Genomic DNA, 17,501 nt, shown 5'->3' on the forward strand with positions numbered 1-17,501 from the left:
TCAGAATATTTGCTTTTGTTCCTTCATAACATTTTTAATGGTTTAGATTATTTTTTTAACCAAATGTGTTGGTGCTTGTGTATGCCGATTATAATTAATAAAAGTGTAACATAGAGAGCACTTCCTTATTTAAACCTCTTCATAATACCCTGAAAACACATGTTGTTTTTAGTTAATAATTTTCATTTTTGTAAAGTCAAATTGAGGTGAAAAAAAAACTCCTTAATGTGCGTTGGAGTAATTTTTTTTTTCAGCATGGGACATAAACACTATAAAAAGGGTTTATTTCTGTAACCATAGTTATAGCTAATATCCAATTCGTTGCAACAAATTTGTACGTAAGTATTTGTACATACTTGCTCACCTGAAGAGAGAGAGAATAGTCAGAAGAATTCTGATTTGCAGTGCCTCAACTAAATCGGTGTGCGTGACATCAGATGAATTAACCTTTTTAACGCCAAGGAAGTATCTTCTACGTCCTCATTGGGTGGCACATCAGTGGCCAAGGAAGTTTCCACGTATATTCACATATCTACACCAAAAGGGGTGCCATTAAAAATTCAACCTCAATTCAGCCAGCATCATCACAATTTCAAGAAATTGTGATGATGCTGACAGACTAACATTAGTATTGCGCTTTATTATATGTGTTGTATTATGTGCAAAGAAGGCATCGCACCTTCTAGGTCCCTCCTGGGACTAGGTAAGCCTCGGCTTATACACGAGTCAATGATAAAAAGAAAAAATTAATACTCGCCCTCCGGTGTCCCCGATGTTCGTTGGGGCTCCCCGTGTCTCCTCTTCTGTCTTTTATCCTCTCTCGCGTCCATGCGATCTGCCGGCCGTCGCACACTGTGATGCAGCGCTGTCGCCGCTGATGACGTCATCAGCGGCGACACCTTCGCATCACAGTGTGCGACGGCCGGCGCGATCTCCCGGCCAGAGAAGATAGAAGAGTGAAGAAACCGCTGGGAGCCGCGATGGGGATCGGGAGCCGCGATGAACATCGGGGACACCGGAGGGTGAGTATTAAGTTTCATTTTTTTGGCTGTATGCTACACGGGGGGGGGGGGGGGGGCAGGCTGGCTGTATGCTACACGGGGGGGGGCAGGCTGGCTGTATGCTACACGGGGGGGGGGGCAGGCTGGCTGTATGCTACACGGGGGGCAGGCTGGCTGTATGTATGCTACACCCTCGGCTTATACTCGAGTCAATAGGTTTTCCCAGTTTTCTGTGGTAAAATTAGGGGTCTCGGCTTATACTCGAGTATATACAATACCTGTTCAGGTACACTGAATAGTGTGGGTCTACTCTATAATCTTGGTTACGGTTATTGTGAGAGTCATGGATTTTTAGGGTTAGTATGTAGGTTAAATTTTAAAGGTACCACTTTGTTTTTTTAGAACAGGGGTAGGGACCCTATGGCTCGGGAGCCAGATGTGGCTCTTTTGATGGCTGCTCTATTAGGCAAAAAGGTTCTTGATCCCTGCTTTAGAAAGTACAGGGAAAGCATTAGAAAAGTGAAAGCTGCATGCTTTTCTATGTGTTGACGGTACAGGACATATATTGTTAGGAATACTTCCCCCTCTGGAATGGTAATAGTATGGCTCATCTTAGATTTCTGCCTTTTGACCGTATTGGTATTTTGCTTTTTGGCTACCGTGCAAAGGATGTGGCTTCATTTACTTGAAAACATTGTGTTAAGAGTGAACAATTCGCATGTATCATTCTTTATTTTCTGTTTTACCAGCTCGCCCACACTGGAAAGTCTGAGACTTTCAAGATGTATAAATATATCAAGTAGCCTATAAGTATATTCTGCTAAATTGACAAGCATCTACTGATCAATATCTCTGAGGTCTGTTCTATTTGATTCTTTTTTTTTTTCCAAGGCATGTTAGTTTGGTGTATTAAGTACAGTTATTTTGTGCTCTTTATCTACATAATTCTCATGCATGTAACTTTGAAAGAAGGCAAATCTGTTTGTATGGGTTAAATATTCACTTTTCTCAATGTCCTGAGTGAATTCGTTTTTTTTTTTAGAGAGGTACAATATCAGAAAGCTTAGGGAATGTGTTTTTATTTTTAATTTTTTTAAACCAACTACTTATGACCACTTCATATTTGCGTTCAGTTTAACAGATTACAGTTTTTAATGTTAATAACAAATGACCAACGGATCAGTTTGTCCCCTTTGATTTCAATGGACTTTTAATGGTGTCTGTTAGTGTCCATATCTACATCTTCCATTATTGAGCGTATAGTTGGATGCAAACGGCTGCGCTTTTTTTTTCCCTTATAATCCATCCCTTTTTTTTTTCTCTGAGCTAACATGCTCTGCTTTTAAATACCAAAGTTTTAATGCGACCTCTAGTGTCCAAAGCAGAGAAATACAAAAAAAACATGAATATTGAAAAACGGAAACTATCACTAGCAGAAAGCAAGTTTTGCGCTTTTTAAAACTGATTTGTTAGAGGCATCTGTTAAAAAGTCTGTGTAGAAAATCGTACTCTCTGGCGTAACTGAGCCTAGTTGGTGATGTACTAAATACCTCCTACCTTGGTATTTAAACAAGATAAGAAATCACATAAAAACTGTAGTATCTTGCGCTCCGTAAATGGGGATATACTGCTCAAAAGTGTAGAATATGGTAGTTGTTACCTTTCCAGTGTAAGTGTTCTTTTTTCATCCAGCGTCTCGGATGGAAGGTGAATGGTAGGTACACTTCTCTCCACGGATCCGGAGCAGCCCCGACCGGTGGCTGCACTCGGATGTGCGTGAACGCTGCATGAGGCTCATTAGTTTCTGCTTCATCCACCCAGACATTCACTTAAAGGGGTTGGGCATTTACCTCCTGTTTTTTTTTTTTAGTGTTTGGGGGGGTGGGATATTAGGTAGTTTACCAATATACACCTAATAACCCCTTAACGACCAGGCCCTTTTTTGTTTTTTCACTATCATTTTTCACTCCCCACCTTCAAAAATAACTTTTGTATTTAAAGAGCTGTGTGATGGCTTGTTTTCTGCATAACAATAGTGCACTTCATAGTGATGGTATTGAATATTCCATGCCGTGTACTGGGAAGCGGGAAAAAAATCCAAATGCTGTGAAAAAACGCATTTTCTTGTGGGCTTTCAATGCGCCAAGAAAGACATGTCTACTTTATTCTTTGGGTCGGTATGATCACGGCGATAACAAATTTTGTGTATGTTTTCATACATTTACAAAAATTAAAACTGTATAACTGTAATAACTGTACTAATATTTTTGATTTTGCCATCTTCTGCCACTAACAACTTTTTCATACTTTGGCGTACGGTGCTCTGGGTGCTGTCACTTTGTACTTTTCACTGCTTCCATTTTTAGGACTGTACAAACTTTTGATCACTCTTTATTGAATTTTTTAAATATTTTTCAAAGTGCTAATTTCCATTACGGAGTTAAACGCAGTGAAAAAACGTTATTATATTTTTGAGACGCGGCGATACCTAATGTGTTAATGATTTTTACTGTATATTTTTTATCCATTCTAGGGAAATGGGGGTGACTTTAAATTTTTAGGTATTTTTATTATTTTAACTTTTTTTATTTTTACAATTTTTCAGACTCCCTAGGGTACTTTAACCCTAGGTTGTCTGATCAATCCTACCATATACTGCCATACTATGGTATGGCAGTATATGAGGATTTTCCTCCTCATTCATTACAATGTGCTGACCTTAAGACCCAAGACTGTCATGGGCCGACCCATGGCTTCACAGGAGCAACGATCCTCGGCAAGATGGGCTGCCATCTTTTTGAAGCTGCCGGTAGCGATTGCGGGGATAACACCCACGATCGGTGCTAGCACCAATCTCGGTTATACCACTGTCTTTGCTGCAATATAAGGGGTTGCGCGTCCGTGAGGGGTTAAAAGTTCTGCACTGTTTTCTTGATATGTTATCATATCAGGGTCACATGATTAGCAATCGGCAGTCACATGACCCTCCATCAGCAACCATTTTATGGACAGGAATAGCTGACTAAGGAGGCTTCAATTTATATATCAAGAAAGCAGAGCAGAACTTTTAAAAGATTGGTGAATTACATAATATACTGCACCCTCACTCTTACACTAACATTACAAAAAACATGAGGTAAAGTGGCCAACCCCTTTAATTTACAATATGATATTTAAAAAAAAAAAGCTACTTAACGAAGTTCTGAACTCAAATGTATCCTGTCCCTTACTTGTGTTCTGAGCCATTTGCTAAAGAGGTGTCTGACATAGGGAAAAAGTGTAACTAATGACTGTAAGGTCTGCCATATTGGCTTCTATTGGTCTAACTAGTTTACAGGCACTCAGCGGTGTCTAGCATGTATCATTCATCTATAATCTAATTATAGCTTTTAATCCCTTAATGACCGCCCTATCAGGATTCTATGTCGGTCATTAAGGGCATTTCTTCTGACGCGACGCCTTTCTACGGCGCCGCGTCAGAAGAAGATTTCGCGATATCGGGTCAGGCTGGTGCCGGTTTCGGGCTGTTTAACCCCTTGCACGCCACGGTCAAGGATGACCGCGGCATGTAAGTGTCCCCTCCGTGGATGAGACCCATAGCCAAACCCCCCCCCCCCCTTTCTGGGCGTACCGGGGATCCGACCCCTCCTGCCACAGACCCGGGGTCCGGCGAGTGCCCCGAGGCTGTCGGCTCCTCCTGTCAGGACCCGGCTGTAAAGTGTATTGCAGGGTAAAGGCTTGAACAAGTGATCAGATAAACGCTTGTTCAAGCCAATAAGTTGAAAATGTAAAAAAAAGTACTAAAAATAAAAGTCCCCTAATCAGCCCAATTACTTATATAAACCAAATGATGTATATAAAACACAAAAAACACACAAATAAGTACATATTTGGTATCATTGCGTCCGTATCAATTTGTACTATAAATCTAAAACAATATTGAACCCGCGCGGTGAAAGACGTTAAAAAAAAAACCCACGAAAAACTTCCTGTAATATACCATTTTTACTCAAATTTCCTCACAAAAAATGTTCCAAAAAGTGATCAAAAAAGTTACGTGCTCTTATAGGATACATCCGAAAAGAACAACTCTTTTTGGAAAAAATAAGCCCCCAACTAGACCTGTCAACAGTAAAATACAAAAATTATGCCCCTAAAAAGTTGTTGATAGTAAAAACAGTACGATTTTCTCTAATATTGGTTTTGCTCAGTAAAATTGAACAAAGATGTCAAAAACTATATAAATGCTGTATCACCGTAATCCTAGTGAACCAGAGAATAAAGATAAAATATTATTTTTCCTTTACGGTGAGCGGGGGAAAAAAAGTGCTTAAGATCCAAAATAGAAATGGATAATTTTGTTTGTATCCCCTTGAAATAGTTAATAAAATCTAATGAATAAGCTATAGACCCCAAAAATGAATTATCTATACAATGTATCTCATGTCAATAAGAATCGAATGTTCACATTATCAAAAAAATTTAATTTATAGCTTGTACAATGTGACAAATCTGCTGTGAATGGCTCTGCTTTGATCCTATGCCCGGCCGTGTGCCCATACAGCAGGTTATCACCACATATGGGGTATCGATACACTCGATAGAAATTGGGCATCAAGCTTGGCAGAGCATTTCATCATCTTAGTCATTATAAAAGAGTCATTTTTAGCCTAAATGAATGTATTTTCCAAAAAAAGGCAAAAGTTTCTAAATCATGCTTCCATTTTGTTTTAACCCATGTGAAAAAAAAAGGGTTAATCGACTTAATAGAAGTTTTTTTACATACATTGAGGGGTGTAGTTTATATAGTGGGGTAATTTATGGGGTTTTACTATGATTCAGGCCTTTCAAAGTGACTTGGAAGCTGTGTTTTGTAGATTTTCATGAAAATTTTATAAATCACACCTAAAGTTCTAAGCCTCATAACATCCTAGAAAATGGAGAGGATGCATAAAATATCATTCTAACATAAAGCAGACATTCCAGAAATGTTAGTTATGTAGCTTTTGGGGTAGTTTTACTTCCTGTCTGGAATGCAGAACATTTCAAACTTTGAAAATGAAGAATTTTTTTTTCGAAATTTTGCCAAATTTTTAAGTTTTTGCGTTTCTTTCTGGAAACTTAAAATTTTACCATTATCATGAAGTACAATCTCAAAATATGTTAAAGCATAACGAAGTGTTAACCAATTATCATGAGACATGTCCGATTCGAAAAATCGAGTCTGGTCATTGAGCTGAAAACAAGCGTCGGTGATAAGGGGTTAATAATTGAATGTATGCCTATTTGAGTTCATAATTTGGGAAAGCTGGGACTCGTTATCTGAAAGATAAATTTTGTAGTTTAATTTATCTGTCTGAGAGCAAAATTGTTCTAGTTGCTCATTGCAACTGATCATAGCTCAGCTTTAATTTTCCCTCAGTAATATATAAAATTGAAAGCTGAGCTCTGATTGGGTGACTAGAACAGTCACAATAGATCATTGTATAATGTGTGTATGTACAGTCTAGGTCTTTTTCGATGTAAATGTTGGTCTAGCTTGGATTTTGTCCCCTCATTGCTCGTCTCCTGGCACCAGTTCTCTGCCTACTTGGACCATGTGGTTTTAATTTGCAGTAGGCTGCGTTATGTGGCTGGTTAGTAGGCAATTTGATCAAAGTGTAACTAAAAATCTTGCAATCGATTTGTTACTGTAGTCTAGTGGCTACATATCATTGTATAGTGTGTGGATGTGCGGTCCAGATCATTTTTTTTTAAATCTAACTGTACTGCATCTAGATGTAACCCAATGCATCTACAGTATATATAAATAAGATGGGTGTTTTGTACCGTTATATGTACTGTGCCATGTACCATTCATGCAGAGGCGGGGGCCCACCAGAGGTAATGGGCTAGTCTGAGCCCGTCATGGCCCATTTTTGCTGTTTGTTGTGTGATAGCTTATTTTCTCTGTGATTGTAGGTGGCCTTGTTTTGAAGCTTATATTTGTGTTGTGTTCAGTATGCTTTCTTCTTTGGAAAACCCAGATGTTCTTTGAATGTTTCTGCTGCAGTCTTCTGAGTATCATGTACAGACAGATTGAAACTGTTCACAAGTAAACGTTCATAGTGTGTCAGGAAAACCCCAGTCAAGTACCGAAATAAGCTTGTTTTCAGTATCTTTACACAGTTCTATTCAATACATAAACTGTGAGCAGCCATATCTATACACTAATGTTTTATGTTCCTCTAGTATTTCATGCTGGCCCACCAAATGCATGCCTTTCTGGGGATTTTCCCAAATTATTGTCCCAGCTTTTATGTAAATGAGAAACCAGCGGACATCGCCACATCTTTTACAGACCTTACTTCAGGACTGTTTATCATTGTGTAATGGCGCTGTGGATGTGCAATAGGTGTGGTGGCACCCTTAGTGCACCAAGAACCTCATTTGTATAAAGATATGAATACATGTAACATATGCCTTGTAAAGTGCCCTTCATAATGTGGTTTTAAAATGCGCCACATATATGTTAATGGTTATATAGGCGGTCCCCTACTTAAGAACACTCGACTTACATACGATCCCTAGTTACAAACGGACCTCTGGTAATTGGTAGCTTACTGTACTTTAGTCCTAGGCTACAATAAACAGCTGTAACAGTTATCACAGGTGTCTGTAATGAAGCTTTAGTGTTAATCCTGATTCTTATGACAACCCAACATTAAAATCCAATTGTCACAGAGACCAAAAAAGTTGTGGCTGGGATTACAATGATAAAATATATAGTTCCGACTTACATACAAATTCAACTTAAGAACAAACCTACAGACCCTATTTTGTATGTAACCCGGGGACTGCCTGTATATAAAAAAAATCAGTAATTTTTGGTAACACAGTTTCACCGGCATCTAACAGAAAATAGACATGTTATCGGATTGGGTCCTATGCTTTTCCTAACTGAAGGGGCTGCAAGTTTGCTTAATAAACAACCCTCTTTGTAGAACTTGATATATAGACACGGCTTAAAGACCACCTCCCCTAGGCTTACTAATCTGCAAATATGTTGTAGAGAAATTATTCCTGACCAAAATCCATTTCAGAGAAATTCCAATTTTATACTTGGTGCATGAAGGTCATGTCCTCAGCACTCGGAGCACTGCTACCCCACCGCCCTTCTATATCAAATAAGCAGATTTGTCTGTCAGTTGTTTGAGGTGACAGGAGAGGGAAGTGATTTAATGGGGTTTTCCGAGTTAACAAACATGGCCGCCGGAGCAGCGCTGGATTCAGCTTCCGGCCGGACACGACAACCTTCCGGCCCCCATACACAATGCTGTGTATAGGGACGGATAGGCGTATCCGGCCACGGCCGGCCGGAAGCTGAATCCAGCGCTGCTCCGGCTGCCATGTTTGTTTGCATGGCGCCCGGACCGGAGCGACAGCAGCGCTGGATATGGGAGGGCACTGGGAGGTAAGTACAGCTTTATTATTTTAGTCAGCCCACTCCCGGCCACATATATATATATTTTTTTTAAACTCGGACAACCCCTTTAAGCAGGAAAAGCAGTGCTTTGGGTGCTAAGGTCAGAGCTGGTCAGCCATATTTTCATTTGCATTGCCAAACTCTGCATGATTCGCATGTTATCTTCTTTTCTGTAAACTCGCTCTACATTGAAATTTGGCAGGTATAATTAGTCTTGCCTTCAAAATTACTGAGACTTTGGATGAAATGGACTGACTCCACAAATATATATTAAATTGGTACAGTTGGAACAATGTAGTATGTGCTGAATAATTTTCACCAGCATGCAGGAAAATTTTGGAATTTCCTTTAAATTTTTCTTTTATTTTTGTTCTAAGGGTTTGTCAGGAGAGAACAACCTTTAATCGTCCGCGATCCACATTATCATACTGCTCAATTTAAAGGGGCTGCACAAGTTATTGGCACCCAAGTTGAACCAACAACCACAGTATAGCACAAAATAATACCACAGTACAGCAATAAATACCACCCCAGCAACCAAATACTGCATTCAGAGAGGAGGGTAATAATAGTGGTCGGCTTAATATTTGGGGGATATAAGTATTGTGTTATGCCTCAAGAACTTACTAGATACATTATCTATTTTTGCTTTTGTCCACTGATAGCAGTCTTGTGGTTTGCTGTTTCCCTACCTGAAGTAAATGTGTAACATCTGTAACCACAAAGTGTAACATTAGCAGCGATTGATAATGTGGTATGTAAATGACACTGGTCTAGTCAAAAAGAACTTGAGTTGAATTACTTATTTTTTTTCTTATTCCTATAAAGTACAGTCTCTGGTAATAAATATATTAACAATGTTCAATTAACAATTAGGATTTGCATATGTTAGGGTATCCTATGTGATTTAAAGAAAATTACATTCAAAATCCGTCAAAATCAAGCATAAGCCAAGGACACCTACTTTTAGATTCAGGCACTGAATTAAAATTATGCTATTGAGCCTGAAAAGTTCTATGGGGTTTTACCACAGCAACTCTGTGCTGTAGCTTCACAGGCTGTTACACTGGCACAGACTCATTTAATGAATGAAAAGCTATTTGTTTTCTGTGCAGGAGGGTGCAGTATTATAGTAGTTATATTCTTGTACATAGGCAGCAGTATTATAGTAGTTATATTCTTGTACATAGGCAGCAGTATTATAGTAGTTATATTCTTGTACATAGGGGCAGTATTATAGTAGTTATATTCTTGTACATAGGCAGCAGTATTATAGTAGTTATATTCTTGTACATAGGAGCAGTATTATAGTTGTTATATTGTTGTACATAGAGGGCAGTATTATAGTAGTTATATTGTTGTACATAGGGGGCAGTATTATAGTAGTTATATTCTTGTACATAGGGGGCAGTATTATAGTTATATTCTTGTACATAGGGGTAGTATTATAGTTGTTATATTGTTGTACATAGAGGGCAGTATTATAGTAGTTATATTGTTGTACATAGAGGGAAGTATTACAGTACTAGATGTATTATGTAGCCATTGTTAAGAGTAGTTACTAGAATTTCGAACATATGGTTGGGGCACGGGGGCATTTCAGTTCATCTCAGGCACCAAAAAGGCTAGATTTGGCTAAGTGCAGCCAATAAGAAGCATGAGTGGCTGGCAGCCAATTATTCACATTTATTACCTGCTGCATCAGCTCTTCGGGGAACCTGCTTCCTCTGCGGCTGAAGGACCCCTGGCCTCCGCCCACAAAGGTATGTCTCTTTCCTGTGTTCCTTGCTGCTTTATTCTGTGGTTTCCAGTATTATAGGTCAGGAGGGTCTCCATTATTACAAAACATCTACCCCCAGGGGCCTCCATTATTATACGTCTGCTAGTTTATCCTCGGGGATGGTGATCCATTTTTAGTATCTGCTTTGGACAAGTTATATATTCCTCATTATTATTGGGGCAGTCCATGGGTGATGTCATTGGAGGGAACAGGACAGTGACAGGACCCTAATCAAGGGATTCATGGATGTCCTAGCAGGATCTGTGAAAGAGCCGTTGGTCAGCAGGCTCTTTTTACAGATCCAGTAATTTTAATATATGGTACTGCAATAAAGTAGTTTTGCAGTATATCGTATAAGTGATCAGACCCTCTAAGGTTCATTTGCCCAAGGGTGTCTAGAAATACAGTAAAAAAGAAAAAAAATTTAAAAAAAATGTAAAAACCTAAGTCACCCCCTTTCTAGAACACAAAAATAAACAAACATGTTTGGTATTGAAACATCAAAATTATAAAAATGGTTATTTGCGGGGTTGAGACAGTAAGAGAAAATAGCATCCAAGTGTCTGAATCACAACTTTTTCACAATTTTACATAATAGGTCATATGATCCGTACTCTGAAGTATAAAAAAATTATTGGCGTTTATAATATGGTGAAAAGTTTACTTTTTTTGTATGTTTTTTTTTTTGTGCAAAAGCTTTTCATTATATAACCTATAATTTGGTTTCATGATCAACGTACCAACTCAAGGAATAAAGTAGAGGTGCAATTTGGAGTACACAGTGAAATCTGGAAAATTGTTTTTTTTGTTACTTTGATGGGTAAGGGACTGGGGGTGATGTCACATCAACACCTGCTTTAGCATGTAAATCCTGCTGAACGGGAGTGCCCCAGGAGGTGAGCATAAGCTCTGTATTATTTTCTAACCCCACAGAGCCATATTTAAATTTTCTTTTAATCCCAGAAAAAAAACCCTTTTATGTGATGATAGGGCTTTGTGTTGCACTATGATATTACAATCCTCTATAAACAAACTTATTTTGAGGTCCTTATAGGGTGTTTTGTTGTCACAATGGGGCATTCTAATGTCATAAATGGTCATTGTGATGTCACCTGTGTTGGACTTTGGGTATGATGAGCCTACCAGAGGTGTTGATCATGAGGTTCTACTCTCCACAAAATCCCATTGTAGGATGTACTATCAATAAATGTGTCATATTTGTTAAAGGATGATTCACAAATATTATTAGAGTGTCTAGCAATTGCGCCACTCACTTCTAAATGGCTTTGTCTTCTGCAGGGTCATTGGTTCCCATTATTGTGTGTTAGAGCCTGGGCCTTCCAGAAGATTCTCTGGTATTTTGGTGGGTAGTCAAGCCCTCTATTGGCCCATATCCAATGAGAAACAAACATAAAATTTGGCCTGAAACTACCTCAAAGAGACAATCTTGCAAAACTTGAGACGATCGAACATTTGTTAGATTTATTTAAGAGCGATTACCTACTTGTTCTAATGTCAAGGAGTACAGTGAAACCTCTAGACTAGACCTTTGAGAAGACCTCCTTCCTAAAAGACAGATCGTGACACGGATCCTTTTCATACATGAGAAACATAATCTGTGAATCTGTGTGGTGCAACCTTTTCTTTAGTTTTACTATCCTGAAAAATATTATATATCCCACCATCCTTTGTAATCCATTTTGTTAAAATTAACAATAACTTAACCGTTATCTTGTACTAAACTACATGATGATTTCTCCACCAATTTTGGACTTCCGCTTCCTGTCACCAGACAATGAGTGAGAGGAACTCAAAATGGACTGAAGTCTTTTTGCACTTAATACACCAATTTAACAGATTTTAGGTGAAATAAGTACAGCCAGTGTCAGTCTAAAATAGATGATAAGATCTGCAGTACTTGCAAAGGATGTACTTTTACTTCACATACACCACTGCTGCAGTACGTCTTCATTGTGGCCAGACTTTATAAAAAGGTGAAGCCTGTGTGGCAAGAGCCAAGCCCCAGACGTTTGTGGTTCAGAAGATAAAAGTTATTAACTATTCAGTTTTTCTAACCTTAAAACCAATTGTGGTTACAATCACAACTACTATAGACAACCGAAATGTTCTCAAGAGAATCGGCACGTTCTTATGTCTACTTCCTAAGTACTGACGTTGCTTACATTTTTTTTATTTTATTTTTTTAAATGGCTATGCACTGTGTGCTCCTCAGATCTCATTCACATGCACTGTGGATTTTTATCCCTACAGCAGCCAATTGTTGGTGCAGGTTTCCACTTGTCTGGCCGGATGGGCACTCTTGATAAAGATATTTTGAACAGGTTGAGCGATACAGGGAGCATTGGTGCCCTTGGCCAGTATGGACCCTGTTTTGGTTTGGCCCCTTTCACACAAACGTTTTAATACAGCTGTGTTCTACCCGTACCATACCGTTTCAGTAGGTGGTGGCCATATTCACTTTCATGACCAATATGGCCATCCACTTGAAAGGCTAATTGCCTCTCCTACCGTTGGCGGAAATTTTTTTTTTAAACATGGTCTATGTTCCGCCGTACATACGGCCCAGCTGCATGTCTACCTATGGAGAGGGAAGGGTTGAGGAGCGCTCGACCCTCCCCTTCTCCAGCCAGCGGTATTCTATGCCTGATTTGTCTAAAAGAAGCCTTACTGTGATACGTGACCCATGGACCGCTTGGATGCATTTTGTGATTTCTACGCTTTCCTGTATTCCTCTACCTACGCCGTGACCCTACATGAGATAAAAGGCAAAGGTGGCCCTCATAAAACTGTAAGTCTCCTCCCAATGCCTGCGAAGTTATATGATGCAGATTTATAATATGCAGAGATCCAAATCTGTGTTTTAAAAATCGACTGGTGTTTTTTCTGTAGAAGCTTTTTGACCTTGCTAGTGCTGATTTTTCCTGGCGGTATCCACAGTGGAGTTTCCAGTGTAGTTTTTCCAGGGAGTTTTCACTTCCTGTTATAGCATGTCTGAAGAGAAACATCACAGTTTTGTTAGTCAAAGAGCTCAGCTGTTGAGTTTTTAGGTGTAATATGTTTTGGAAATGGATTCCACAAAAGGTAGACCTCAAAGGCTCACTGTCTTGTTCAATATATAACGTAGTGTCAGCAATTGTGAGAACATTTTAAAACTTACAATTTTTTAATCCGTATTTAAAAACGTTTTCTATTTATCACACCACAGGTACAAATAGACAATACACAACACCAAGATAAAAGACAGTAAGCACATCCAAGCGGTACACACCTGTGGGTTTGCTAGTATTCACAGTCTATTTCTCCACTCTTGGTTACAAATCCCCATATCATGCTCCATGTTTAGTGATATATTTATAAAGGGGAGATCTTGCCATAATATCCCAAGCTTAGAAAACTGGTATCCCCTGATGATGGACACTTGAGGCCAGTGGGTAGATCGTCCATCTAGTAGGGCGGCGATTGGTGCATATATCTATATACTTGGCCCTAAAGACCCGTACTAGCTCCCGCCTTTACTATGGCAATCGCAAAAGGAGCTGTCCCCAAGTTGTAATAAATGTCAAATTTTTAAATGCTGATTAATAAATAGCAAGTCTTAAACTAATCACAATTGCTGAAGATATGTATTACAATTTGGGTAAAGACTGGCCCATCTCCCTATCCCTTATTTTGTAGTGAATTTTCTGTGTAATGCACAATTGCATAGTTATGAAAGGGCTGTCTAGTCCTGGTTATTGACCTACCACTGCCTGACATAAAGTGGATCCAGGAGGACTTGTAATATACTATACAGGTAAGTGACAATTAGAGATTCTGCACCTTATGGTATGGGGCACATGTATTATTGTGTTTCTGCTGCCTCTTTTCAAAGGGGTCTACTGGTGTCGGCACACTAGTGTGTTCTTATGTATCTGTCTAAATAGTTTTGTTTGTGTACATGTTTTTTTTTTGTTTTTTTTTAAATGTTTGCGTCTTTGTTCAGCCTTTAGGCCCATGCATTGAAGTAAGTATGGGTCAGTTGTACTTTGATTTCTGCCTAAAAAGTCTCAATGCCAAATTTTCTCAAAAATAGAGGGCGAAGAAGGCGCAATTCAAAGAATACATGTGTTTTGCAAAGATACATTAGAAAAACTGCAACAGATACACCACAAAGCTGGAAACTTCTTAAAGGAAACCTACCACTTGATCCCGGCCAAAATGACCTCCTCACACCACCCTCTCGGCTCTTTACCACATAACCCAGGAACTAATTTTGTTTAGGGACACAAACCAATAGTTTAGGCAAAAAAAGATTTTATAATTTATAGAAATGTGGCTTCGGCGCTTCACTTGTGTCACCCTGGCAATTCCGTGCACCTTCGATAGTTTAATTCTGTAGAAAGTGGTTAGTGCGATAACCCCTTTACTTGCTTTTATCTCTGAAGGGCCCATCGTTGATGATAAAAATGTAAAAAAATGTGTTTAATGTAAACTACAGGTCTATGTGTTAGGCCTTCAGTGATTTGAATCGCACAGTTACAGTGGGAGCTAACAGGTGAGACACCCCAGCAGTTATATGCATCACATATTTCCAGTAATATGATTGTGTGGAAACCCCTTTAAAGACTGATTCAATATGTTCTACGTAGGTCTTCGGAGAATACTCAGGTAGGAGTTTTAGCTATTCCTGTATCATGCACATCTTTTTTTCCGTTTGAATCCTCTAACCTTTAAAATCTGTGTATTTAAGTAAAATATAGTCCTCTGTTTTTCCTCTTTTTATTCTAGGTAAAGCAAGAGACGTTCCTTCTGCAGATACACACATTGTTCCTAAAATTGCCAAGTTGACAGTCTCTGGCAATAAGCAAACAATGGGATTTGCTGTTCCAAGGTGTGTATAACAAAAGTCATCGGATGGAAAGTGCACTGGTAGCTCCCATACTGAATAAGAGCCTAGTATTAAAGTCCTCCGCATCAATACGAGCAGCTATATTAACAGGATTTCAGTATTTTGTGCAGTTCTGAGCTATACTAGTAGATAGATATTTTTTTAGTTATTGTATGGTATGCTTAAAGGGAACCTGTCACCACATTTTCACACACACAGCTAGTGACAGGTTCCCTTACATTCACATTACAATTACACTTACAATCGCTTGCATTACATTCTCTGATTCCCTTGCATGAGAGAAGGCTTGTCCTGCTTGGCCGGACTCTCCCATCTCTCTTCTCAGCATGTCATTTGACCTGAGTGATATCATGACAGGTCCTTTAGCCTCTTAACATTAGCAAGCTGTACACCTTGCATATATCTGATCACATGAAATCACAGCAGCATCCATGGACTTCTACTTCTCCCCATCCTACATGTATTTCTTCCTCCCCCTATCCTCCATGGAGGCATGCTGTGATTTCATATGATTAGATACATACATGTGTTACAAGTTGCAGGTGTAACAGGACATATGATAATTTCATCCTTGTCACCTGACTAAGTGCATAATGATGTGACAGTGGTCTATTGTTTGGGTCCAAAAGGATGGCACACACAGAGGTGAGTATACTAAAATTTTTTATTCAAGGTCTTTAAAACACAACGCGTTTCGGGGCGTTCTACCCCTTTCTCAAGTGAACAAAAGACAGATGCCGAGGAAAGTGTGGCTTCCTCCTCTCCGCTCAGTCAGATATCATAGCCAGTCATGAAAGTAAAATTTCTATGCAGGACACATTAAGTGTGATGGACTTGCACCAGATGAGTTGCATACAAACTGATTTTTGTAACATTGCAGCCATGGAAAGGAACATAATGAAGCCTCTATATTGGGTAGGTTAGTTTGCATGAAAGGTTCTCTCTAACGGAAATCTACAATTTGTTTTCATGCATTGTGAACCAAACATACCTTGACTACACTGACCAAACATACCTTGACTACACTGACGCAGAAACATCTTGTTTAATCTTTGAATTAAATTGTTTTGATGAAATAACAATTATAAAATTATGATTATGAGGCTCTGTCACTCCTGTGGCTGGCTTGACGCTTCTCCTCTTACCCTTATTATGCACTGCTCCAGAGAATGATGTAATCACTGTGTTGTAGTAGAGGAAGAAGTATACGGTCCAGCCAGTCTTCAAACATGAGTCGTATCTTTATTTAAAGTTGCATCAAAGAATAAAATCCACTCAGACAAATGGTTACAAATGCCATTTGTAACCATTTGTCTGAGTGGATTTTATTCTTTGATGCAACTTTAAATAAAGATACGACTCATGTTTGAAGACTGGCTGGACCGTATACTTCTTCCTCTACTACGACCGTTAGCCCCAGCAGAGGGGTGGTCCGTGCCGGACTTGACATTCCAAGGAGGGGTGAGCTGGCATCTGTGTGTTTTTCCTATTTTACAAAGTAAATCACTGTGTTGTGCCTGACAGGCAGAAGTAATCAATCATTGCGCCATCCCCCAGCTGTTATGTATAAGTCATCCAGCTGAGGTTGATTAGTCCTGTCTGGACAGTTCAGGAAGCTTCGTGTAATGTGTTTATGAACAGCAGCTAGCATGCAACCCAGCTTTCCAAGGTCCTGAACTTTTATAATTTGTTTCTTGAGCAAAACCACTAGGATCTGGGATTAAACAAGATATGTTTCTGTATCAGTGTCGCTACAGCATTCTCAAGGTATGTTTGATTCACAATGCATGAAAAACAAATGGTAGATTTCCTTTTAAGGGAAAAATACAACACGGTGTAGTGCTGCTATAGCAAGCACACATACAATGCTGGCGTGTGCCTCCCGAAACCGGGATAGGTTCTTTTTGCTTCTAATTGCTTAATTTAAAAAAAAAAAAACTTTCAAAATTATGCAAACAAGCATCATGAGCGTCTTGCTACGTCATCTGCTAATTATTCACGCCTTCAATTGGGAAGAGAGGAGGTTGGCAGAAGTGCAGAATGGAAGCGTGAATAATTAGCAGATGATTGAGCCAGAAGGGGGTTCTGGGATGAAGCTAGAAGCTTATGATGCTCATTTGCATAATTGTAAAACTCGTTTTTATGAAAAAATTAGCGTGCAGAAGCAAAAAGAATGTCCTCATATTTACTAAGGCCCTTGTGGCAATTTTCTGTTGGACTTTGCTCGTTCTTTCATGTGCAAACTGCTTGCACATGCTTTTAGGAAGTGTCTGTGCCACATATGTGCCACGGCTGCACTATTATTCATGCAACACCTATTTCGTTCCAGTGCACTGACAAACTGTG

The 17,501-nt window shown here is 39.2% G+C and overlaps 1 protein-coding gene and 1 long non-coding RNA gene across 3 annotated transcripts in view; one reads left to right on the plus strand and one right to left on the minus strand.

The window, feature by feature from the left end:
* HBS1L (HBS1 like translational GTPase) overlaps positions 1-17,501 on the plus strand; it is a 50,162-nt gene that overhangs the window by 13,310 nt on the left and 19,351 nt on the right. For both annotated transcript variants that reach the window (XM_072141480.1, XM_072141479.1), the window contains exon 5: positions 15,035-15,137. In XM_072141480.1, coding sequence (XP_071997581.1) covers positions 15,035-15,137 — 103 coding nt within the window. The remainder of the gene's footprint in view (positions 1-15,034; positions 15,138-17,501) is intronic.
* Positions 364-17,501, minus strand: part of LOC140121642 (uncharacterized) — a 227,560-nt gene continuing 210,422 nt past the window's right edge. The window contains exon 7 of the long non-coding RNA XR_011854143.1: positions 364-532. This is a non-coding gene — a long non-coding RNA (uncharacterized lncRNA). The remainder of the gene's footprint in view (positions 533-17,501) is intronic.

This window comes from Engystomops pustulosus, chromosome 3 (genome assembly GCF_040894005.1).
Source record: "Engystomops pustulosus chromosome 3, aEngPut4.maternal, whole genome shotgun sequence".
In the NCBI taxonomy this organism is placed as follows: domain Eukaryota; kingdom Metazoa; phylum Chordata; class Amphibia; order Anura; family Leptodactylidae; genus Engystomops; species Engystomops pustulosus.